Source organism: Alosa pseudoharengus, unplaced genomic scaffold (genome assembly GCF_046254945.1).
Source record: "Alosa pseudoharengus isolate Yale_2024_CS ecotype anadromous, Long Island Sound unplaced genomic scaffold, YU_APseudo_1.1 YU_APseudo_1.1_scf_18, whole genome shotgun sequence".
NCBI classification, from domain to species: domain Eukaryota; kingdom Metazoa; phylum Chordata; class Actinopteri; order Clupeiformes; family Clupeidae; genus Alosa; species Alosa pseudoharengus.
In genome coordinates, this window is record NW_027468650.1 from 9,867,515 (window position 1) to 9,891,851 (window position 24,337).

The following is a 24,337-nucleotide window of genomic DNA, read 5'->3' on the forward strand; positions in this document are numbered from 1 at the left end:
ATACATGCACAAAAAATTTAAAAGCTCGCAATGGATGTGCATAGGTCATTATTATACACATACTTGCAAATTAAACCCTATAGGTATGTGATATAATGAGGTTATGGCCCCCGCAGGGTCAAGGGTACTTCAAAAGCTACTTAACCCTTGATGCTCTGGCTTTTTGGGAGGGGGGTATAAGGGTCTGGTTCTCTCACCTCCGAGGAAGAAAGGTTCTCTGTCTTGGTGAGGGGGTGGTGGCCCCCTCCAGGGCTCTGGGGGGTGAGGGGGTCTCTGGGGCTGCCCGAAATTCCCTGGGTGGTGCTGCTGGAAGTCTGGCGGGCCCTGAGAAACACAGATGGGAGGGGGGGTGAGTGACAGAGAAACATGGTGTGTGTGTGTGTGTGTGTGTGTGTGTGTGTGTGTGTGTGTGTGTGTGCGCGCGCGCGCGCATGATGAGAGTGTATAATAGTCACGGATAGAGAGAATGATTCGGAGAGTGTATGATTGGGATAGAGAGGCAGTTTCAGTTGGTGTGTATGAGTATTTGTGACAACATGCAAGAATAGTGCAGCAAGACGCTATATTTTTCCGAGATGGCCTATATTGAGACAGTATAGTGTAGATTTGCATCAATCACCATTCAACAACCATGTCATTTTCTGCAAACAAGAAGGCAAGGCAATCAAGGCCTTGGTGAAAAGATAAAACCAGCCCAGCACAATGAGAAGCGTACAAAGACAGCTAGGTGCAGCAGCCCTAGTTTCAGAGCACAGCACACGTAGACAGCAATGCCCCCCCCCCCCCCACCACACCCCCGCCAAACTCTTCCACCTTCTCCAGGCGAGAGCAGATAACGATCCTTTAATCCCTCCACTGAATGCCGATCCCCTCTGCATTCTTCTTTCATTCCCTTAAACATCCCTCTCTCTTAAGAAATTAACCTCCATTCAGCGGACCGCACCTCAGCAAATTAGAGAGGGCTTGTGGCGGCGGGAAAGGAGGGGGAGGGTGTGGGTGTTCTGGGGGTGTTACTTTTACGCTGCGCATTACTCACACCTTGAGATGCTATCAGCCCTTAATCCGCCTCTCCACACCGGGACTTGTGGCGACCTTCATCGAAAGAGGTGTGTGTGTGGGTGTGGGTGTGTGTGTCTGCCTGTGTGTGTCAGAATTTGGCGTTGATCTTTGCGAAGTTGCTTTAAGAGAAGGTTAATCGGCCGGCTTAACTAAGCAACTGGAGGGTGTGTGTGTGTGTGTGTGTGTGTGTGGGGGGGGGGGTACAGCAGAGGCGGCAGGATGGATGGATGGATGGATGGAGAGAGACAGACGAATGGATGGATGGATAGAGAAATGGAGCGGGGATCTGCATTGTTAAACTAGCCTCTCCATCTTCCCATTCAAAAGGCGGTCAGTTCCTTAAACACAATGGAGCTTAGTGCACATTCACAATCGCCGCTGTCCTTCTACGAGGGGTTCGATGAAGGGGGAATGGAGGGGGGAAGGGCATGCCCTCGTCAGCCTGGCTAATCCTGGTTCCAATACACGCCGATCTGCTCAATATGTAACAGGCGGCGTGATCTTGCCCGCACTCGTCTGATAAAAGCAAGGACTGAGTGAGACAAATGTGGCATTTTTCTTGTGGATTGAATGCAGGGGTTACTGCAGGTCAAAACATCCAATATGATGTCCGCTATCGGCGTGGAGAAGATTAAAGAATGACATTTGAATGACGGTAGTGGTGTTAATAAGGGACGGTCTTACACACACATTAGCATAGAGGGAGCGAGAAGGTCAATGGATTTTGACAAAGTTTAAAACAAAATTAAAAAGTTCCACGTGTGAGCACGCCATATTGAATCGCAGTCAACGGTTAATATTTAAATGTACACTTGACCAAAGCCTTCTCAAATACCAGCAAATCTAAATTAATATCACCCCTGCTGGAGGATGCCTATGATTGGGGACTACAACCATAAGAATTTGTAAATAGTACAAGATTAACAAGTAACAGTTGCATATTCAATCACGGGAGTTTCAGAAGGCTATTCCCCCAGTTGAAAATGAAATATAAATAGCGAGGATTAATATTCAGGCCTGACTCGGGCAGTAAATATTCGAAGCGGGGTGCCTCTGCAGATGGGAGACCCCCCCGCCTGCCACGTGAGATGAGATGCAATGGTATGCTAATGCTATGCTAATGGCCAGTAATCAGCAGCCCCTGGGTTAATGGAGGTTGTTGGCTGTTTAGTTGCTGGCGTCTGATGCAGGTCTAGCATGTGCCAGGCCAATACAGCAAGGTGTGTGTAGTGTGTGTGGGGAGGGGCACGTTGCAGGAGCAGTGGCATCGCATTCTCTTGTCACACACACACACACACACTTACTTCTGTTGGTTAGAAGTATGCCACAAGCCTAGCGATTATCAATACCAATATCGGTGCGTTCCATTTCACTCCTCAAGCGGAGCATCGACTAGCAGCTTACAGCTGCAGCAAAGTCTGGAGGACCGGCGGCACACGCAACTGGCTGCTAAGCCTCGCCAGGGTCTGGTTTGCATAAATCCATTTACATCAGCCTCTGCCTGGACAAGAGCATCAACACACACACACACACACACACACACATCACCTGATGCCCTGTCTGGCTTTAATTAGGCGAGGAAAGAGAGAGAGAGAAAACGAGAAAGAGAAAGCGAGAAAGAAATAAAGAGAGAGAGAGAGAGAGAGAGAGAGAGAGAGAGAGAGAGAGAGAGAGAGAGAAAGAGAGAGAGAGAGAGAGAGAGAAAGAGAGAGAGAAAGAGAGAGCGCAGACAGGGGAGGGAAGAGACAGAAAGAGACGTAAGAAGGATAGAGATGCTGTAGAAAAGAAGCGACTGAGCACAGACCGTTTCAATAGATGAGCAAAACACAGTAAATGAGTGAAAAGGGGGACTGAGAAAAGCAGCGGAGAGGAGGAGAAGAGAGAAGAATGAGTAACTGGCAGGCGCTGGAGAGGGCTGCAGATCTGTTTCCCCTCCTGGCAGTAATCACTTTAGTGGCACTGCCGTCATGTCAGTAATGGGTTCTTTGTCGCCGTGACAACACCATCCCATTCTACACACGAGCCCTCAGCGCAGAGATATGGGACGTGCTCTTTTTCCATTTAATCTGCTGGGCCTTACAAACACCAGGCCGACACTGCCTGCGCTCCCAAACCCAACTGCCCCGTCTCCAGCCGCCCTGCAGTGGGTGATGGTAGTAGAAAATGCATAATTGATATTTCTGCACTGGTTTCTCCTATTTCTCCATGCCTCAGACTGCTAGTGGCCCGTAGTGCCCCCACCCCCCCTCCCCCCCCCCCCCAGACAGAATCTCAGCCCCCTTCCACCCTCAGCCCAAACCCATTACACAAGCTCCACTGCATTAGGCATCCCCATCAGTACCTAAGGCCCATATCGGCCGCCTGCAGACAAACACACTTACTGACGCGCACGTGTGCATGCTCGGGCCGCTAAAACCAATGCCACAGCAGATATTTCGCTCGAGCGAGGCCGTCTGAGATGCTCACAAAAGACAGAGATGGGTATGTGTGTGTGTGTGTGTGTGTGTGTGTGTGTGTGTGTGATGGGAGGAGGAAGCAACTAGCAACTACTCACTGGAAATCTCTGGGGACCCACCGCAGGTCGGGGTTGGTTCTGAGTCGGAGGCACCAAGGGCACTGCAGGGGGAGGGGGTGAGAGAGAGAGAGAAAGGGAAGGTTAGTGATGAGCACAGGAGAAGACAAAAGACAGGCAACACCAGCAGAAGAGACAGAGTGAGAGAGAGACATTAAGTGAACAGGAGAGACATAAAGAAACGGTTCGACTATTACACCTGACAGACCATCACCCCAATCATGAAACATCCCCCCCCCCGTAGCAGCACCTTTAGCAGTGGTGAGAGCAGTAACCCTGTAAAGCTGAGAGGGTTGTAAAAAAGCGCAGCGGTGGCGCAGGGCCTAGCCAGGGGGAGAAGAGTCCTTTCAACAGGCTCCTTTACTGGCCAAACGGCTCCCGCTTCTGCACCAAATCCATTTTAATGCTGCAGAGATGGGTGAGTATTCATCCCAACCAATAGAGCACAATCTTCTGAGAATGGCTCTGTTTGTGACCTAAAAGTGTTTCTGGAACATTTGCACCAAAACACTTGGACAAATACTACTCACACTCTCACACACACACAAACACACACACGCCATTATAAATGTCTGGAGGCAGAATGAGGATGCCATCCCTGATCTGTCAAACTGGATTGTCCTCCAAAGAGCACCCTTCCCCCACCACACTCTCTTTCTCCCGCTCTCTCTCTCAGCCCCCCCACCCCCTCTCATACACACACACACACACACACACACACACTAAAGTAACCCATCTCACCACAGACAGACAGGGAATGGATGCATTAACCTGACGACTCTTTCTGTGAATGGCTTTGCACAATGCAACACTTGAGCCTACAGATGCTACTATTGTGAGGGGGCCGGCAGCTACATTATAAATTAGCATAGATTGGGAGACACAATACAATGTGTTCATAAAATACATAGAAGATAGTGCTACAAAAAAATGTCTACTATACAATTAAGAAATAAGGTCATTAATCAAATGAAATAAAGTATAATTAACAACATTAACAAACAAAAAAATAAAATCCACAATTACTTCTTGATGTTTCTTTAATAAATATATCTAGATAACTTTCTGTGTGATTAAGGTTTAAACCTGGTGAACAACACTGTGTCTCACCTTGCACAGGTGAGGAGGAGGGCCCTCTGAAGTGGGGGTTGATGTGGATGTTCTTGGGCTGCTGCTGCTGTTGTTGTTGTTGGTGGTGCTGCTGCTGCTGCTGCGGTGGGTGGTGCTGCTGAGGGTGCTGCTGAGGATGCTGCTGCTGATGCTGCTGCTGCTGTTGCTGTTGGTGATGGTGCTGATGTTGATGCTGCGGCGGTAGCTGCTGCGAGTGGGGGGGCCCCGGGGGGCTGAGTATGCGTTGCGGGGTGTCCAGGTGGGAGCGCAGGGGCGAGCGCTGGGACAGGTGGGGGGGCAGCAGCGGCTGCAGGGGCTGCTGCACCAGAGGCTCGCCCACGTCCAGGAACCCCCCTGGGCCGCTCCCTGGGCCTCCCCGCAGACCAGACTGCCTCTGCTGCTGTTGCTGCTGGAGGAGGAGGTGAGGCAGGGGCATACGGTTCTGTTACAGAGAGAGGGTGGGGGGGGGGCAGGGAGAGGGGGGAGAAGGATGGGGGAGGGAAAGGAAGGGGGGGGGGTGATTGACAGACACAGGGAGGGGGTGACAGACAGAGGAAGACGCAGAAAAAAGGGGAGTTTGAGGAGGGGTTGAAAGGGAACAAGAGAGGGATTGATTCCGAGGGAAAAGAGGGGGAAAAGGGAAGAAGAGGGAAGAGATAAACAGAGAGAAATAAAGATAATTAAAAATGGGGGAAAACAAAGCCGGGTTATCACTGGCTCGCCATGGCAGGAACCATCCAATTAGCCGGGTGCGCGGCGTGTGGATTTGTGGCGCAGACGCCGAGGTGTGTTCTGCGGAGAGGCTCTAGGGACCGCAGGGGCTTAGACGCGCAGGCAGCTGAGGAGACGATGTGTATGAAGGGGCCCACCGAGCGCCGCGGTACAACTCAATCGATGAGCCACGCCGTCATCCACACATACACACACACACACAGGCACACACACACACAGGCACACACACACAGGCACACACACACAGGCACAAAGGCACACACACACAGGCACACACACACAGGCGCACACACACAGGCGCACACACACACACACACAGCTCCCTTACCTATACATTTCACTTGTGTGTAATTAGCAGCCTGCGGGGTGGACGGATTAATTCTCTCAATCTATCACCCTCTCCTCCACTCTCTTTCTTCTGTGTCTCTCTCTCTTTCTCTCTGCCCTCTCATCTTCCCCCTCCTTTTTCTATCCTCCATTCTCTCACCACCCCACGCTTGCATGAAGATATCTTCTGCCCTGTAGTTATACATGCATAATATGGGCTTCAGCAAGACTCATGCATACATGTATGCTTCATGCATATAGGCCTAAACACACACACACACACACAACCTTTTTCAATTCACCTCACGAGTCAATCAGATGGCAAAACGTAATTATTTCTCTGCTTGTCGCCATGACGACACCTCCGAGTCCCCCCCCCCCCCACAATTTTTTTTCCTTGACGGAAAGCCTCTGCTGTTTCTCCGCGAAGCCCGACGCGTCTTGTTGAGCGTCTGTCATGGCTTCTCCTCCTCTGGTTAAAAGAATTAGCCTCCGAGAGACGTGTCACAAGAGACGGATGAAAAACTTTCAACGCCTCGGATTAGGCGCTCCGGCAGATACGGAATAATAAAATAAAGTGCGAGAACCTTTAAATCCTCGGTAAAGTGCAAATTAAATTTTGCGTAATGCTTTCTAAATGGACTCCCGCCAAGTTATTTGGCATAATCCATATATCAACAAGGATGAGTGCGATGAACAGGGGAGGATGATCGAGTTTTTTCCCTCTCTTCTTCCCCTCTCCCAAAAGCAAACAGAGTAAGGCGTGACTATCACAGGACATGAGCAAACAAGGCAAATTATTCACCAGCACACAGAAGTGGGGCCTTTGGATAGGCCTATAAGCCCATTGGGAGATTACAGATACATCACCCCCCCCAAAAGCAGTCAAGCGGCATGAACGCAAACATCATGACTCCTGGCCAGGTTAGGAGAAGGTGAACATACCTCTACATTACCCCTGGGTAGTACCCAGAATGTCTGTGAATGAATATCTGACACACATGAATATATGACAAATATCAGGCACACTGAATATCTGACATACAGCATTATCCCTCGATAACCAATCAACCATCCAAGACATCGAAAGGGTCTAGGGGTTGAGGGGTCAACCTAGAAAGAAAATCAGAGCCTAAGCTTCAGTGCGGAATTGCGGGTATAGCGCATACTTCATTCAAGTCCCGCAACTCTAGTCATCATAATGTGAGAAATTCCCGCACACATTTTACAGCGCTGTCTGATAATGTTAATGTAATAATGGAGCGGTGTAAATGTGGGATCGGAAGGACCAACTTCTGACTTGAATCGTAACGTAACCCCATGCAGAGACACATTTCCCCTCCATTTTGAAAAATTAACTTCAAGCCCTAGAAAATAGTATTTCTTCTCACGCATAGATAAACATAAGTGTTCTAGTGGGTGTGGTTGTTTACCTGCATGCCCATGTGCATGAGTGGTGGCCTCTGGTCGTTCATGCGCCCTCCGCGGCCACCACCAAAGTCGCCCATTCCGAAGTTGGGGAAGCCGCCTCTACCGCCTCTTCCTCCCATGGGCATCCCTCGTCCTCCCATGCCCATGCCCCGTCCGCCAGGGCCTCCTCGGAAGCCTCGCCCCCGGCCGCCAAACTTGCGCTGCCTCTCCCGCTCCTCCATCTCCCGCAGGTTGGCCTTGGCCTCTTCTGACAACTCTGAAACCCAACACACGTAAATTAAGTTGAGGAGCTGGGTTAAGGGTATCGTCAATTTCCTCTACAAACTCTGCATAGGCTTCAGTTCTCTATATAAAACTTTCCAAATTGCCTCAGAGTTGCAAACTGCCTTAAATCTCACAGGCAAGAAATATTGAGTGCAGAAGGCCATTGAGGCTCATGAAAAACCCCTCTTCAGAAAAGATATTTTAAAAATCCAATGCCCCTCATTTTCTTCTCACCTGCAATGAGAGATGACTAAAAGTCTGAAATAGTTTTGTTCTTTCCAAATAATTTGCTTCTCCCTGAGCAATTTGAATATGGGGTGACTGAGAACTATGGTTCTTTTATCAACCTAGAATTATATTGACATTTCTTTCATGTCACCATTTTCTCTCTTATAAAATCACAGGTCTGAGCTGCTCTTCCCCAGTTACCGTTAGCCAACACACCTAATGTTTCTGGAATGTTCCTCCTCTTCCTGGCTGCGTCAGACAGACGCACCACTGTTGCGTCCTTGCGCTCGGTCTTAAAGCGTAGCCGGCCAGACTCTTCGTCGTCATCATCCTCCTCGTCTGACTCTTCCTTCACCTCCTCCTTCTCCTGCTCAGGCTCATTCTCAGCCTAAGAGGACACACAAAAAAATACTCTGAAAACTTTCCCAAAAACTTTCCCATTTACACCTGTCTTAGGTGACCGCAACCTGAACCATACAGATCATCAATCCTCAATTGACCAGCCTAAGAGGACAGGTCACCGTCGGCAGTTATTCAGTTATAGAAAACATTACTGAAGACATACTCCTTTCCCAAAAACCTTTCACACTGATCACCAATTGACCGATGATAGTCAGTCATCTTTTCTAACCACTTTGCTTAGCTTCTCTCGAACCTTTTGTGTGTCTGCAGGCAGGCACACATCAAATCTGAACCATATCACACACACCTCTTCCCCATCGAAGGCCTGGGAGTCGTCTTGCTCTGGCTCCTGCTCTGGCTCCTGCTCCTCTTCTTCCTGGGCCTGCCCAGCCTCTGCCTCCTGCTCGTCCACGGCCTCTTCCTGTTGGTCTCTCTGCTCGGCCATCCCCTGTTCTCCGTACCCAGCGGAGTAATCATCGACCTGGGGTCCAAACACAGCAACAGTCAATAAACTAACTAATAACTTTGATTGGCACTCTCCCTTGGGATGGGCTCCGCTCAGTTCTCAGTGCTTGTGGTGCTTTCTCGACCCCAAACTCTGGCTGGGAAAAACGACACAAGTTTATATGTGAACCAAATTAAAACAGGGGCACCAATGAGGATGAAAGTCAGGAGAAGCGAGTTGAAAGCTTCATGGAATAAAAATGTTACTGAGGGTATCAGAAAACAAAAAGGGCAGCACGCTGTGGTGTTGGGGAGAGAGAGAGAGAGAGCGAGTGAGAGAGGGAGGGAGGGAGAGAGAGAGAGAGCGAGTAAGAGGGAGAGGGAGAGGGAGAGAGAGAGATAGAGAGAGAGAGAGAGAGAGAGAGGGAGAGGGAGAGAGAGCGAGTAAGAGGGAGAGGGAGAGGGAGAGGGAGAGAGAGAGAGAGAGAGAGAGAGAGAGAGAGAGGGGGCTGGAGGGTAGAGAGCGCCTGCATTACCATAACAGTGGGAGAGGAGGCTCATTACTATTCCTGCCTCCATTTGAAATTCTATGAGATGTAAATGTTTGACATGATACACAGAAATGGCAGATAAACACACACACGCGTGCACACACACACGGCTCAGTAGCGGGGCAAATATATAATTGACTGAGGTCTTCACAAATAAAACACACACACACACACACACACACACACACACACACACACACACACACACACACAAACAAACAGCCATGCAATGACGTATTCAAGTTGATGAGTGGAAATACCTTGAACACTATATATTTAGTTGAAACCAAATTCAAAGGAAGTTATTGGGGGGGGGGGGGAATATCTCTTTTTTATGATTTGGCAGACACACACAAACACACGTGACGTCTGCCAAATCATAAAAAAAGAGATATTTGTATCCCTGCCTTTCAGAATCTTCCACTTGTAGGCATCTCATAGAATTATTCAGATGATCAGCTAATCAATTACTCCATCACCATTCCAATATAGATGTCAGGCCTTAGCTGGAGACCCATAACTTAAACAAAAAGAGGCAGAAAACCATAAAACACCGAACTGTGTCTACCTGCAATGCATCAATGCGGCTCTAACAGATATGGGCAGGGTAGACCAGGCCTCTCCCTCCGGGCCAAACAGCTTAATCCCTTAAACTGTTCCACACATTAACTCTCAATACCAGCAAACACATAAATGTTAAGCCCCAGCAGCTAGGTGACCTTGTAAACAGAGATATCGCAAGCACACATGAATACACACACACACACACACACACACACACACGGGGTGCATGCATGCATGTATGGCAAGTGTTTCCCTAAATACCATACATCGCTAGTCAGAAGGTCAAGCGCTTATCTCTATCAGTTTATTTATGTTTTTTTTCTTTCCGGGAGGCCATATATCTCTCTTTGTGAGTATGTCCGCTGCTGTCACATCGGAGAGGAGCCCGACAGCCACATTTCAGATATCACCTGAGATCTTCCTCTTCCTCTTTGTTTGGATTATTTATTTATTTACCTTCTCTTTTGTGGCACCACGCTTTCTGTGCCTAACAAATAAATAAGCTGGCCGAGAAACTCATCAATCATCCTCTGCATTTCCACACTGTAAAAAGAGGTGTCTTTAAAAGGGTCAATAACCTTGTCACCTATAGAGAGGGGTTGAGTTTATCAGATGGGGTCTAAAGCCGGAGATAAAAGCCCCGTTTGCGTCTGCTCGCATCGATTGGCCGTGCGTCTCTTTCGCACAAAAGCAGGAGCAGCAGCATCTCACCTCCACCTCCGCAGCCCCCCCCCCCCCCTCCCCCCCCCCCCCCCCCCTCCCCCCAGCTTTAGACAGGCAGAGCCTGCGGTCACAATCATGGAGACAGCGGCTGCTACAGGCGTAGTAACGCTACCTGCTAGCCTACCAGTCTCCAATGGGAGGAGGGAGGTCACTGGCCTGGAGCGATAATGGAGCACATTCAGCCATTAACACAAACGACACCCCCCAACCCCAACCCCCCATCTTATCATGAAGAGGCCACAGAGATCTGACACCTGCCCCTTCGTAGCCCCAGACAGGAAATCATGCTCAGAGACAAATGAATAGAGAATGAGAGAGGGGATAAGTAGGCTAACAGACAAGCGGAGAAACCAGAGTGACAGACAAAGAGGCAATAAAAGCAAGAAAGGGAAAAATAAAATAGGCAGACTAAAGGATAAAGGGCAGACGAAAAAAGTACAAAGAAATAAAAAGTAAACAGGAAAGGTTGCTGTTGACATTAATCATGACCGTAGACTAGACTGAGATTGGGACCAAAAAAAAGAAGTTCTTACTTGAAACTCGTCATCTAGCGGCTCATCGATCTGCAGGTCCAGCACCTCATCCAGGTAAGCTCCGTCCCCACCCGCCTGCTCAGTGGAATACTCCATGCCTGCCTCGTTCCCTTCATAGTCTCCAGCGTACCCCTGCTCTCCCTCGCCGTAGCCCACTCCCTCTCCAGCGTTCCCTCCATAGCTCCTCTCTTCTGCATCAAAGGTTGAGCTGAGGCCCAGTGTGGCATTTAGACTAACAGAGGCACCCTGACCACTTTGGAGGAGAGAGATGAAAACAAAAACAAACAAAATAAATGAAAATAAGGTGAGTTACAATGCATTTGTTGTGTCGTTTTGAGAGAAAGTGGAATAGACCATTAGGTTAGTAGCTGGGCGGTATGATCAAAAATGTATATCACGGTATTTTCGGTATATGACAGTATTTTTTTTCCCATGCATAATCAGATGTTTACAGCATTTTCTACAGGTTGAGAGAGGAATTGCTGCAGTAGATTGACTACTGGTCTATTTTATTGTCATGATGTTGAATAACTCCGCACTAGTGGTAATGCAGGTTTGCATGGCCCCAGAAAATGATGCTGTTTACAAAGAGCCACTCATGATTCTAATGAAGTGAGGAATCAGAATGCAAAGACAATTGCAGTCAAAATACAGAACTTTTACTGTGCAAATTTCACAAACATCTTGTATAAAACCAATACAAAAAGTAGTACAACTTGCAATAATTATACTTTTTTAAAAAATTATACAATTGAAAATAAAACCTCTCTGCTAATATGCTTTCTCTGTCAAATAGGCCCATCAAAACGTCGAAACATGCCTTATTGTTATTGTGTGGTTTACATGACGTTAGTGGTATGTGAATGATGACAGTCAGGATCATTTCTAACTAGCCAGCTAGTATTGTTCAGTTCATGTCTATAACATGCTTTACTTGCTACCTGGATAATTTCAGCGAATATTCTTAAGGTGAGATGAAAGAACATTAAACTTCACTGTGTTCGGTGGGTTGCTAACTAACGACATTGTCTACTACTAGCCAGCTAGTTAGAGCTGTTGAACAATCTCAATAGAATTTTTGTGACGGTAAATCCCTTTCAATGCAGTATCCCTTAACGTTTTTCCTTAACTAAAGAAACATTTTAAGGTATTCTGTGCAACACCCTTAAATAAACCCCTTACCTAAGGAGAAATTAAGCCTTAAGGGTCATACTTCAGGGGAAAAACTTAAGGTGTTTTGTGTTTACCCTCACTAGGCCTCGCAGTCGCACCATGCGTGCGTGTGAAAAAAGTCCCATCTGAAACACTGTCGCGCGGCGCAGCATTCCAAACGTTGTGTAATCAAATACACCGGTATGGGGGTATATAAAAATTCTATTGAGAAATTCATATCATAACGAAAATATACACCGGTATACGGCGTGAACCGGTATACCGCCCAGCACTACATTACAGTGTTTCCCATACATTGACTAATCTGTGGCGGGGCGCCACAAAATCAAAATCGGCCGCCACAGATGAATATTCTATGTTTAATTTAATTTAATTTAATTTAATTTAAATATAAGATCATATCCTTGCATTGCCATTGAGCTGCACTTTTTACGCACACAGCCTTTCCTTACCCCGCCCCCGCTTCTCTGTCGTAGCCTGCTGCCCCTCCTCTGCATGTGCATTTAACAAAATATTCACGATTGTTGAAGGATTGTTGTTGCCACATAGAAGCATTGCATAGAAGACGTCTGGCTAAATTGCTATTAAATCCGCTTAGCATCCTGACCATGCTGAAGCGCAAATTTGTTCAAAACTGCTGCATTGAAGTTAACTCTGCTAAGGTCTTATCACAACATAGTAGGCTACATTGAAGAGACTAAACTTAAAGTTAAGTTATGCAATCAAGCAGTATCTCAAAGCTAACGTTAGAATACTGTTTGGATGTAGAATATAGCATGCTTAGCCTACTTACAGCTGCTTGTCAATTTCATTGAAGGGCTCATTTTATTGACTCTGACACTGAATGTTTGCAAAATCCCGATGTAAAAGGGTTAAGTGTTTTCCAAAATTCAAAAGTGCTTGTCCCAAGGAGAAGTAGGAACCTTTATTTTAACTTTGTAGAAAACGTTATGAATTGCATCCACACATCAGCAGCCTTTTAACGTTAACTGTGTTAATCACGAACATCTTAAAGTGACAGGCACTCAATTAGACCTAAGTTTATACACTACCAAGACGATCTTAATCCCCCCCCCCCCCGTTGTCCAAGTCAGCTACCGCCACAAATTGAATCCAATTCTGTGGGAAACACTGCATTAGGTCCAATATTCCAATATGTGGTTTAATGTTCTGCATCTCTCATTAGTAGGTCACTTTGAAACTACTGTTGTCACGATACCGAAATTATGACTTCGATACGATACCTGCCATAAATATCTCGATGCTCGATACTGAAATGATACCACGACGAAATCCTAAAATATCTGGAAAAGAAAGGACGCAGACCTCCTCCAGGTGCATTGAGTCATTTGTGTTGAATTTGGTGCACTTTTGTAGTGTGCAGGTCAATTCTAGGTTGTAAACTTCTAAACTTCCTACATAATTATTATAGTCAGTAAAATAGTAATTTGTGTGTGATTAAGTTCTTTATTGTTTGTTATAGTTCATTTACATTGTGTTGTGGCAATAAAGTACCTTTAAATAGCCAACGCTAGATCAAGGTCAGTGTTGAAATTACTGCATGCAAATCACTGAATGCTATGCAGAGGGGCCTAATCTTTAGGTCACCTGATGTAGGCTACCCTAGGCCTTCCCATGTTTATGGGATTTCTTTGACAGTTGCAAAGGGGAAAAGGTGAAGATAGTCTTCTTTGCTCCCAGTGTACAAGTACGACGTTCCAACCAGGTCCTCGTCAGATAGGCCTACACCATTACCTATTGCAATATATCTGTGTACATTACTGTTTCCCAAGAGAAAGTCTGAAGCTGAAGTTCCTTTCAAACCTTTACATAGGATTCACTGTAAAACTAAGAGCAGACCAACAGAGTAGCCTACATCTCAGTTATTTCCTTCTATGTTTTGTTTTAGAGCAATCACGTAGGCTAGCATTCCAAGTTACAGAATAGAAACTAATGCGTTAGCTTATGGCTAATGTATATGAGAAATCCCATAGAGATGCTAACGGTTAGCATACTACCTCCTGGGAATGTATGAGTATTCAGTGCGTAATTTCGAGTGTTTTTTCCCCATAAGTAATTTAAATACTTGATAATGTAAATTTGCACATCGTTAAAACAACAATCACGATATTATCGCAGACGATATATATCGCCCACCCCTAATGATCAGTCGTTATGTCTCATCAAAATGCACTGAAGGTAGGTTCCCTTTCTCCCGGAAAACCATACTCATTTTAGTTAGGCTAGACTAAAACTGAAGAGATGAACTTGGCACTAATCATGTAGTGGTGTTTTCTATAGCCTATTTGTTATTGATATTGTTTGCTATTGATAATGTAACGCACCAGGGTTGTTGTTTGTTTTGCATTAAATGCCATTGGCGTCATTGATTAGGGTAGCCTGGATGTCTCCTGACTCTGCCACTGTTACTGTATGACTATCTATCCTTTGCTGTTGTGTACTGGATAAGCTCTGGATAATTCTGTGTCAAATCAGAGACGCATATTCTGGTGCTTCGTGTGTGCCTCTCCTGTATACAGCCAAATTAAACTCTGCATCTTGATTGCACTTCTCCATGACTGGATCTTGTGACTGTCTTTGGTATGCCATATTTTTACCAACAGTTTGAAGTCAAAATGTCATGTTTTTGCTTTCTAAATTTATATATTCATTTATTTCCTCTGCTATCTCTAGTTATTTTTCTGCCGTTCCCACTGTGCCGTCTTCAACACTGATTTCAAGGTGAGCAGAACTGGGATGGCCTTACCTGACATTCCCTTCCTCCTCGTCGCTCTGCAAGAGGTCGTCATTAAGCTCCTCGTCTGAGAGCTCTGAGGGGTTCTGGGAGAAAAACAAGGACCAGTGTGAGACAAGGAGTGGTTGGAGGAACAGCACAACTAAATACATCATTATCTCATGCCACGGAGGATGACTAAAATGCTCACCAATGTGTCTTCATTTTTTTTTTGTGACCATTTCTTTTACTGTCAGTCACCAGTGGCGACCATCCCCAGGAAAACAAATTTACATCTGCGAGCTGATGCTAGCGCATCATCGCTCACATAATACTACATTTTCGTAGCCACTACATGGCCTGAACTGTGCATAGCACTTTTCACACCCAAGAGACATAAACAAATGTCTAAGCTACAATTTCCCCACCTGCCAAAAGTTTGAAGGAAAAATAAAACCTTGCTCTATTTATGTGTTGAGCTAACATGTCGACAGGTACTATCTGACACCAGGCACGATACAAGCACCTTAGTTAATATGAAACCTATTCAGTTGCCATTTTTCTTGTTTACATATCAAATTAACGTGTTGTTTATGAAGAACTCTGGCTGCTAATCTGCCTGCTACCGAGTCCCTAGCAAGGCACTGCAAAGACAGTTTATTATAGCCTAGAAATCTAGACGCACCCTAGCGGCGGCAAATAAATTTGCTCAGCCTGTACGTCTAGTATCGAACCATAGGAATTTCTATTGGCTTAATACCGTGGATGTTCTCCAATCACAGCGCTCTATTTCGTTAGAGAGTCTTAAGGCGGGCTTAACAGGATAACGACAGTCCTGTGACGGTGAACAACAAGGAAGGTGGCTATGAAGGTGGCGAACGAAGAGCGGTTGTTTGAATCTGCGTTGGCATCAACTTTGGAGGAGTTGGACTTGTGCTTTTCTTTGAAAGTTGAGCAACACAATGCACTTAAGTCATTCCTTTCTAAGAAGGATGTGTTTGCCGTTTTGCCTACCGGATACGGATATGGTCGTAGCGCTGGCCTATTGCATGCCTAGGCAGTTTGAAAGACAATTCTCTGCCCGCCCCTTGGATTAAGTGAGGTGAATGATTCGATGCCAGACTATACATCTCAATGATATAGGATGGCCCCGCCAGGCTAAGTTTATTACGCATTGTATATAATTGAGCAGAGTGTCACTGCTGTAGTTTTCCTTATTGTGCTGTTTCTGATCATATCCCATTGTCAGTAAGTACGTGAAAGACTAAATCTACAACTTGGTATTTCTAAAACAAATGTATTGTTGTAAAATCATAGAATATGCCTAGCAGCTACAGGCAGGTGGAAAATGCAAAACTGGTTCATCTTGTTCAGCAAAGTGTGTTTTGCTAGAACCCTGCTCTAAATGGTCACACGCAAGCAGTTCTGTTCCCTCCGCAAAGATGTATTCACTTGGGCAAATCAGTCATTAAGATAGCAATTCAAAGTGATATCGGCAAGAAAACCAAGCACAGCCTAAACTTTGAGGGGCTCACAAACCTTTTTGTTTGTCCAGTCTTCCTCCAGCAGGTCCTCTTCAAGGTCACTAAAGAGACATAACACAGGTGACAGGTGAGGTCATAGGCTAGTTCACACAGGAGGGAGCAACATTCTTGTGTGTCAACACTGACCTATTCAACTTTCCTAACATAACCTGCAGAAACGAAAAATTATTTTTTTAAATCCCAAACTACAATCAGTAATAGGCTAATGTGCGGTCACAGAAGCTCCGGGACCCGCCCATTTAAAACTATAAAAGGCAAGTCAAAGGCTAACAAAAGTCACTTGGGGTATTGCTCAAGGGACATGCATTCCCACAAGCTACACCTGCCTTCTGTAATGAGCACCCATTAAGACCAACAACATTTATATCTATATTCGTCCCTTTCTAAACAAAGCCTCGTTGCAATAATAGCAATAACAGTAGAAATAGACCAAATCATACACGTCTAACTCTAATAAAACAGGACACTAACCATAGCAACAGTGAGGATATTTTGTCTAAAACAATTGCAATCAATATTTTTTGCAGTATATAATATAAAAAAACACAACAAGCAATAAGGACAGTAGAAGATAAAGAATATACTAAAATACAAATTATACTAAATAACACTAAATCTAAATCAAGTCTAAAACCGTAACCTCATAGTGGGTGATTTAGCAAGAGACGCTTGCAATGACTGAGGCAGGGACTGAGCCTGTGATTCTCTGTGCATAGTAAGGTAAGATGCTGGCTGGCTAAGTTGTCATGTCACGTGCATAGTAAGGTAAGTTGATGGCTGGCTTGCATGTCATGTCACGCCTAGCACTACATCTCTCGCGGTAGGCTAAATATAACTGTGTATCAGGCAGAATGTAGTTATATGGTCGTAATAGGAATTTAATAGGGCTGTAACGATATGCAATTCAAAACTGAAATTGCAACACTCATATCCACAAATCTGTGTCGCGGTGTGAAAAGGCAGAACCGACACACCCTTTATAGTGTCTAGCAGTGCTTTGCAGCTTACGCGGCCGCATAAACAACACACATCTCCCGCTTTACTTGGCGGTAGCCTACGTTGCTTTCATTGTAGACTTTTCCAAACAGTATAAACCCCCTGTTAACCTTTCCTGCTTTGTTTCAGACCGTAGTCAGAAACGCAGGGGAGATTCGTTATTCGAGGGCCGGTGTTATAAGATAGAATAACGTCGGGGTCACGCTCCCATTTCTTATGAGCAAAATACACGAGCTGAACTTTATGGAGTTTTATTTCTGACAGTAACACCGCTCACACTGTGTACAGACTCCAACTTGAACTTCCACACTCTCTGCTCCAGTCGCATACATACACTTCCTCACTCTATCTCCCTCCTTCCCAGCTTCCCACACACACACACACACACACACACACACACACACACACACACACACACACACACACACACACACACACACACACACACACACACACACACACACACACACACACACACGGAGCTCTCTTAAAGGAGCCGCAACACCATTTTACAACACCCCTCTCTTTGCCCCGCTCTCTCTCGCTCACTCAATGGACACGCGCGACTCGGCCAACGCAATCCAAATAAAACATTACAATCGTGAAAGCAAGGACTCATAGAAGACGACTAGCTAAATTACTATTAAATCTGCTTAGCAACATTAGCATGCTGCACATATTTGTTTAAAACTCTTGGTTTCAAGTTGACTGATCATCTCAATACCAATGTTTCCCAAAAGTGCCTGTACCAAGGAGAACAAGTATTACCTTTAAACTTAAACACACATGGGGAAACTGAACAGTCCAATCAGTAGACTATGATAAGCTAGCCAACTATGCTACTATGCTACTTTGTTTACAATATTTCCAGGCTTCAACTACACAGCTGAATTAAAGAGGGAGAGTTGTAATATAAATAGTAGGCCTATAGTGTGCCATACCTATAGGCTAATCTGCATAAAGTGCTGTCATAAATATCAGACATTCAGTATTCTCTCTTTTTATATCAGGATATAAAATAATACAGATATATTCTATTATATTGTAATCCTCTGGTGTTCTAAGGTAGGCTATTGAAACGTTATTTTAAAAAATGCATTTTGGAAAATAGCTCTTTATTTGATTATCATAAGAATGTGTTTTCTATACAGATATATCGACATCGGTAAATATCGGTATCGGCCATAAAAGCAAAATTAATATCGGTTATCGGTATCGGCCACAATTTTCACATCGGTGCATCACTAAGAAAAAGTAATTAAAAGTATATAATATAAAAAAACACAACAAGCAATAAGGACAGTAGAACATAAAGAATATACTAAAATACAAATTATACTAAATAACACTAAATCTAAATCAAGTCTAAAACCGTAACCTCATAGTGGGTGATTTAGCAAGAGACGCTTGCAATGACTGAGGCAGGGACTGAGCCTGTGATTCTCTGTGCATAGTAAGGTAAGGTGCTCTGTGAGAGTGAGTGTCATGGTGATGGTGCAAATGAGTAAGTCCAACAGTGCAACAGTACAAGAGTGTAAGGAGCAGAATATAACAGAAAATGCCGTTACAACACAGTTAATGCTCCACGGGAAAAACATGAGCGTACAGGAAGACCCTTTCGTGCACCTAGTCTTTGAATGCACCACAGGCTTTAGGCTCAACATACCACTTGCTTCGTTTTGTACTATATCCCTCAGAACTGCCACACAAGGTGGATGACACAAATTTGTAACAGGAGAGTTTAAGGGCAAATGTCAAGTTACAAAAAAAAAAAAAAATCATTAATATGAATGAAGATATACGATAACATTTGGTTATGGTTATTGATACGTTAAATAAATCATTTTTAACACCTTTCCGACATCAGAGGGAGTCGTGCCAAGAAAGTACATATTAAATGTAAATATATATAAGTATATGAAAATATGGAGGGTTTTGAGGCAGGAGGTCAAAAAAATATGTAAGGGATAATGGACAACACGGTGGTCTGTTCACAGAAGTTAATGCACGGTCGAGGTTGTAAAACGGCCCCGACGCGAAGTGGAGGGCCGTTTAAACCTCGTAAGTGCATTAATTTCTGTGAACAGACCACCGTGGAGTCCATTATCCCGCTTATTCCACTGTTGCCACTTGCGTTGTGTTCATTTCCTGTTACAATTTAAACGTTTTAATCGCTAAAACTGTCTTGTTTGTAGAACTAATTTCTTCCGACACATATCAACTAATTTCTCAACTCACAGGACAAACTGCCGTTACTAGTTCTAAATGGATGGTTGCTATGGCCAAAGGCCAGTCGTTAGTTCTATCTCTCCCGTTGTCAAGTGGGCGTATCCCAAGATTCTAATGAACTTTAGCTTTGAAACATCGCTATTTTACTTAGCCTGCTGTCATCCATCTAGCTAAAAGCCACCTCCGTCATATGCTACAATGTTGCAATGTTCTGAATGTCTGCATTTTACAGCTCGGATGCAACGTGACAGTTCATTTAAACTTCACAACGAGCTCGGCGAATTAATATACAAGTGTGATACGGCCAAAAAAATGGATCTACTTCATAGGTGTGCAGATAACATACGGTTAATGGTCGTTCTAAATTACGTAGGACAATGGGAAATTCAACCAAGCAGTGGAATAATTAAGCAATATAGCACGAGTGAGAGTGGGGTTGGTCATGGATATTCCAGAGGCCGAGTGGCGCAGGCAACAACAGCTGTGGGAATATCCATGACCAATCCCACGATCACGAGTGCTATATTGCTTTTATACAACAATTCTACCACAAACTAAATAATCTGAAAACATCCCGTTATTGTTTAAAAATGTTAATTTCGACATCGTTCTTACGCATAAAAAAAATAGTTCCCTTTTCAATAGACAGAGTCTTGGTTGCTAGGTAACCAACCTTCCAGATCCCTCGTTAGTGTCTTCTTGAAAGAAATGTTGAAAGTCGGGCTGAAATCACATTCATATCTAGGTAGGTTTGCTGCAGGCATGTTACAAGGACACTGGGCCATATCATGTAAGGGACATGGTACTGCAAAAAACGGAAACATTGTCTACATTGCAGAACCACTCAACTTTATTAATTTATGGTGAATAAATGTTACACTACTGTGCACAGCCTGACGTGACGATGCTAGCTCGTTAGCAGCGGTTAGCTAAGTATGCTAACGTTAGTTATCTACCAGTCTCCTCCAAGTGACAATCATATTATACACAATGCTGAGAATAATTAGCATCCTCGTTTATCTTACTTACATTGAGTTGACTGTGTGGCTTAATCCACAGATGTGGTGAAGCACTGTTTCGTTATGGTTTGCTAAGGAGTAACCCATTGCTTAAAATCGTGGAGGGCTGGGATGAGAACATTGTGTCAAATATTTGCATTGTATCGCTGAATGATTTATTATTAGCTGTGCAAAGTCTGAGTTGAAATGTCCAGGGATATTCCAACTCATGGAACGTCTCTCGGCCAATCAGAAACCAATAAATAGTTCCATAGAACCCAATTGTTGTATAATTTGTAATAATCTTAATTACAACAAATTTAACCTGACAATTGTTCTTCAAATGTTACATTCTTCCCTTTTATGATGTCATCACACAGTTATGTTTTGAAATGCGATCTTGACAGAAATTGCTGTAAATGTTGTTGTAGTGCATTTAGAGTGTGTGTGTGTGTGTATTTTTTGTGATTTTGACGATAACGATAATTAGGGGATATCCTTTAAAAAGTCTACAATTTTAACATTACAATAACCTAACCTGTGACTTTGTAACCAAATCAGCTAATGCATTGTCACTCATGACACAATTCTGCCCCCACTTGTGTGTGTGGCAATGACATGGTCTAGCCAGCTACATTAAAGAAGATAGGCCTGACAGCTTCCCAAGAGAAAGTCTGAAGCTGAAGTTCCTTTCAAAAGGATTCACTGTCAAACTAAGCAGACCAACAGATTACATATCAGTTATATCTTTCAATGTTTTGTTTAAGAGCAATCATGTAGGCTAGCATTCCAAGTTACAGAATAGAAACTAATGCTTATGTATATCAGAAATCCCATAGATATGCTAACGGTTAGCATAATCGATAAAAGTAGATATTTAGAGTGAATTTAAGTCCATTTACAAAAGGGTTACATACGAAGAGCTCTTTGTTTACAACTGACTATTAAAATACTCAAAGGTTAATGTTTTCTCTCAATATAATACAGTGTAGGAAAAACGTGACTGTGTAACTCATCAATGACACTTGAACAATGTAGCTGCACAAAATAAACATTTGGCGTGTGTGTGACAATGTGGACCCACTAGCGATCATGTGACTTGCTCTGCTGCAGCCAGGGGCTTCTCCCGCTTTGCATGCACCTCCTGGATGTATGGGGTTTCAATGCGTTATTTCGAGTGTTTCCCCCCCGAAGTAATTTAAATACTCAATAACGTCAATTTGCACATTGTTAAAACAACAGTCACGATATTATCGCAGACGATATATATCGCCCAGCTCTAATTTAGAGCAGGGATTACCAAACTGTGGTACGCGAGCTTCCACTAGGGGGTACGCGAGATGAGGGCAATGTCGGAAAGGTGTTAAAAATTATTTATTTTTTTAAATCTTAAGCCTATGTTCTCTTTGTTCTTTGTGTTTCATAATATTGTTTTCCACACTGTTTTTGAAAGAGCTCATAGACCAGTTGCACATTTTGATTTTGCTATTTGTCATCACGTAGGGCGGCTAATTAAACATGATGCCTGGAATGCGTCAATAGAATGTGTTAAATTTTTATGTGTTGGATGTTGCGAGCCGAGTCAGGATGTAGGTGGTGGTACGTGGGGGAAAAAGTTTGAGAACCGCTGATTTAGAGTAATAATTTTAAAAATGTGTGCATCTCCTCTGATTTGTCTACACATTAGTTAACATTAAAGAAAACATGTGTTAACCTGACATTTGCTCTTTAACAAGCTGTGACAGACCTACTGTATAACATATAGCCTAAATTGCATTTGTTGTGGTTTGCAAATCATGTTATTTCAAATAATATAGCCTACCATTGATATCTGGCAGTGCAAGTTAATCAATTGATATGGAAAACAGCCCAATAAAATGTGAATCACAATTTTGAGATAGAAATGGCATGGTAACAGAATACTTAGATAATACTCAAATCAAGCTCTCTACCAAACACTGCTTCCTTAGGCATGTCTCACAACAGTGATTTCACCTCACTGACGAGAAGAGCAGAGAATTATGACGCTAACCATGCAGTAATTTCTTTTTAAATCTTTGTTATTCACCATTTCAATATAAACCATGATAACTGTATGGCTTTAGTTATGTTGAGTGCTGGCTGACAGTCAAACAGGTAGGTTGAGGAAAAGAGTGCTGCAGGCCTACCTGTCAAGATCATCATCTTCTCCTCTTCTCCTCCGAGATCTCTCTGCACCTGGCTTATCATATTCGTCAAAGTCATCATCTAAAAGAGGGAGCACATCATGTCAATTAACTTACACAATTGGTTTTCAAGTATCCCACATGACTATAGGCCTATAAAGGTTAATTAGCTGTAGTTTAATTATCATGGGGATAGACGTCATGTTTTATGTCTTTCTATTTTGTAACTTGACCAGTCCTCTTTCCTGTAACATTGACACTAACGTACATGTGACGTTAGTTTAAGAAGGTTATGTTTGTATTCTCGTAATAACTTTGGCTAGAAACAAAAACAATACGAAAATGGGCAATTAATATTAGGGCAGTTAAATTACACTTATGTTAGACTAATCACACCAGCAGGACGTTGAAACAAGTGAAGAATAAAAAATCATAACTGGGCACGGGTGACAAAACTGTCAATGCGAATGTTTGCTGGCAAACTAAACGGTGTTTTACATACAACTTAGCTGACAAAACAGAAAGCCGTTAAATCATGTATTAGACCCGGTCGATTATATACTAATGTATATAACAAATATTAAAAATAGCTGGTCAAATATTATCGGGCTTAAATTATCCAACAGACGTTTTGCTTCATAAAACACCCGCTGTTAGCTGCTATAATAATAGTGTAGCTAGCTACTTTCGCGATAAGATAAGTTAGCTGGATAGGTTATGCAACAAAGGCTAGCTGCTAACGTTAATGTGCAATTGACCAACTGATGCTAGCTAGCTACAGAGAAATTAAATGTTTTGGCTAACTTACATGGTTAATGTTCGCCTTCTTGAAGATATTGACATTACTTGACATAATAGCATTATTCAATACACAGTTAATGTCACCACAATACAGTACTAGGGTAGATATTGAACTACCATTGTCAAGAACTATCAAATGATCGAACACCTCAGTTTAGATTAACGTTAGCTGGCTAGGCAGGAAACAAGCCTGTGTGACTCGCTAGCCTCTCTCGCGCAGCTAAATTGCTTAGAACTTCACTGGTTCGCTACTTTGCCCATCGAATAATAATCTATTACAATGGTATGCACGTTGATAGTGTCTCACGAAATAAACAAACGCACCAGCTCTGGCAAATAACAGTCTTACAATTGCTCAAATAATCTTCGAGTAGCAGGCCTTACGCAATCATTAAAAAAATACAGCTAATACACCAAGCTAACTGACTAGCCAGCCATAGCCAACTCGCTACCCTAGCATGCCAGCGTGAGAGCTACTGCATCATTCGTAAATGTCGTACCTCCGGCATGTGCCGCCATAACACAAGAGAAATTCTTCAGTGATGGAAACTGGATTGAAATACAGGATGCATTTAAATTAGACTGGATATAACAGTTTTCCCCAAAATCTTGACGTGACTTGTTTTTATGAAAACCTGTTTACTCAAAGTACAGAAACATGGCGACAGTAGGTCGCCCAAGTGCATTATGGGAAAATGGGGGGGGGGGGGGGGGGAGATTCACTGATGAGGTTGCGCCGAAATGGCCTGCAGTTTAT

At 43.9% G+C, this 24,337-nt stretch overlaps 1 protein-coding gene across 3 annotated transcripts in view; it reads right to left on the reverse strand.

Annotated features, from left to right (window-relative positions):
• Positions 1-24,245, reverse strand: part of rbm33a (RNA binding motif protein 33a) — a 39,947-nt gene extending 15,702 nt beyond the window's left edge. For all 3 annotated transcript variants that reach the window (XM_076290235.1, XM_076290236.1, XM_076290234.1), the window contains exons 1-11: positions 24,081-24,245; positions 22,783-22,861; positions 16,387-16,432; positions 14,881-14,954; positions 10,941-11,193; positions 8,433-8,606; positions 7,940-8,111; positions 7,234-7,487; positions 4,742-5,183; positions 3,614-3,675; positions 198-324 (exon numbers count right to left, since the gene is read on the reverse strand). In XM_076290235.1, coding sequence (XP_076146350.1) covers positions 198-324; positions 3,614-3,675; positions 4,742-5,183; positions 7,234-7,487; positions 7,940-8,111; positions 8,433-8,606; positions 10,941-11,193; positions 14,881-14,954; positions 16,387-16,432; positions 22,783-22,861; positions 24,081-24,099 — 1,702 coding nt within the window. In that variant the 5' untranslated portion in view covers positions 24,100-24,245. The remainder of the gene's footprint in view (positions 1-197; positions 325-3,613; positions 3,676-4,741; positions 5,184-7,233; positions 7,488-7,939; positions 8,112-8,432; positions 8,607-10,940; positions 11,194-14,880; positions 14,955-16,386; positions 16,433-22,782; positions 22,862-24,080) is intronic.
• Between the last annotated feature and the right edge of the window lie 92 nt (positions 24,246-24,337).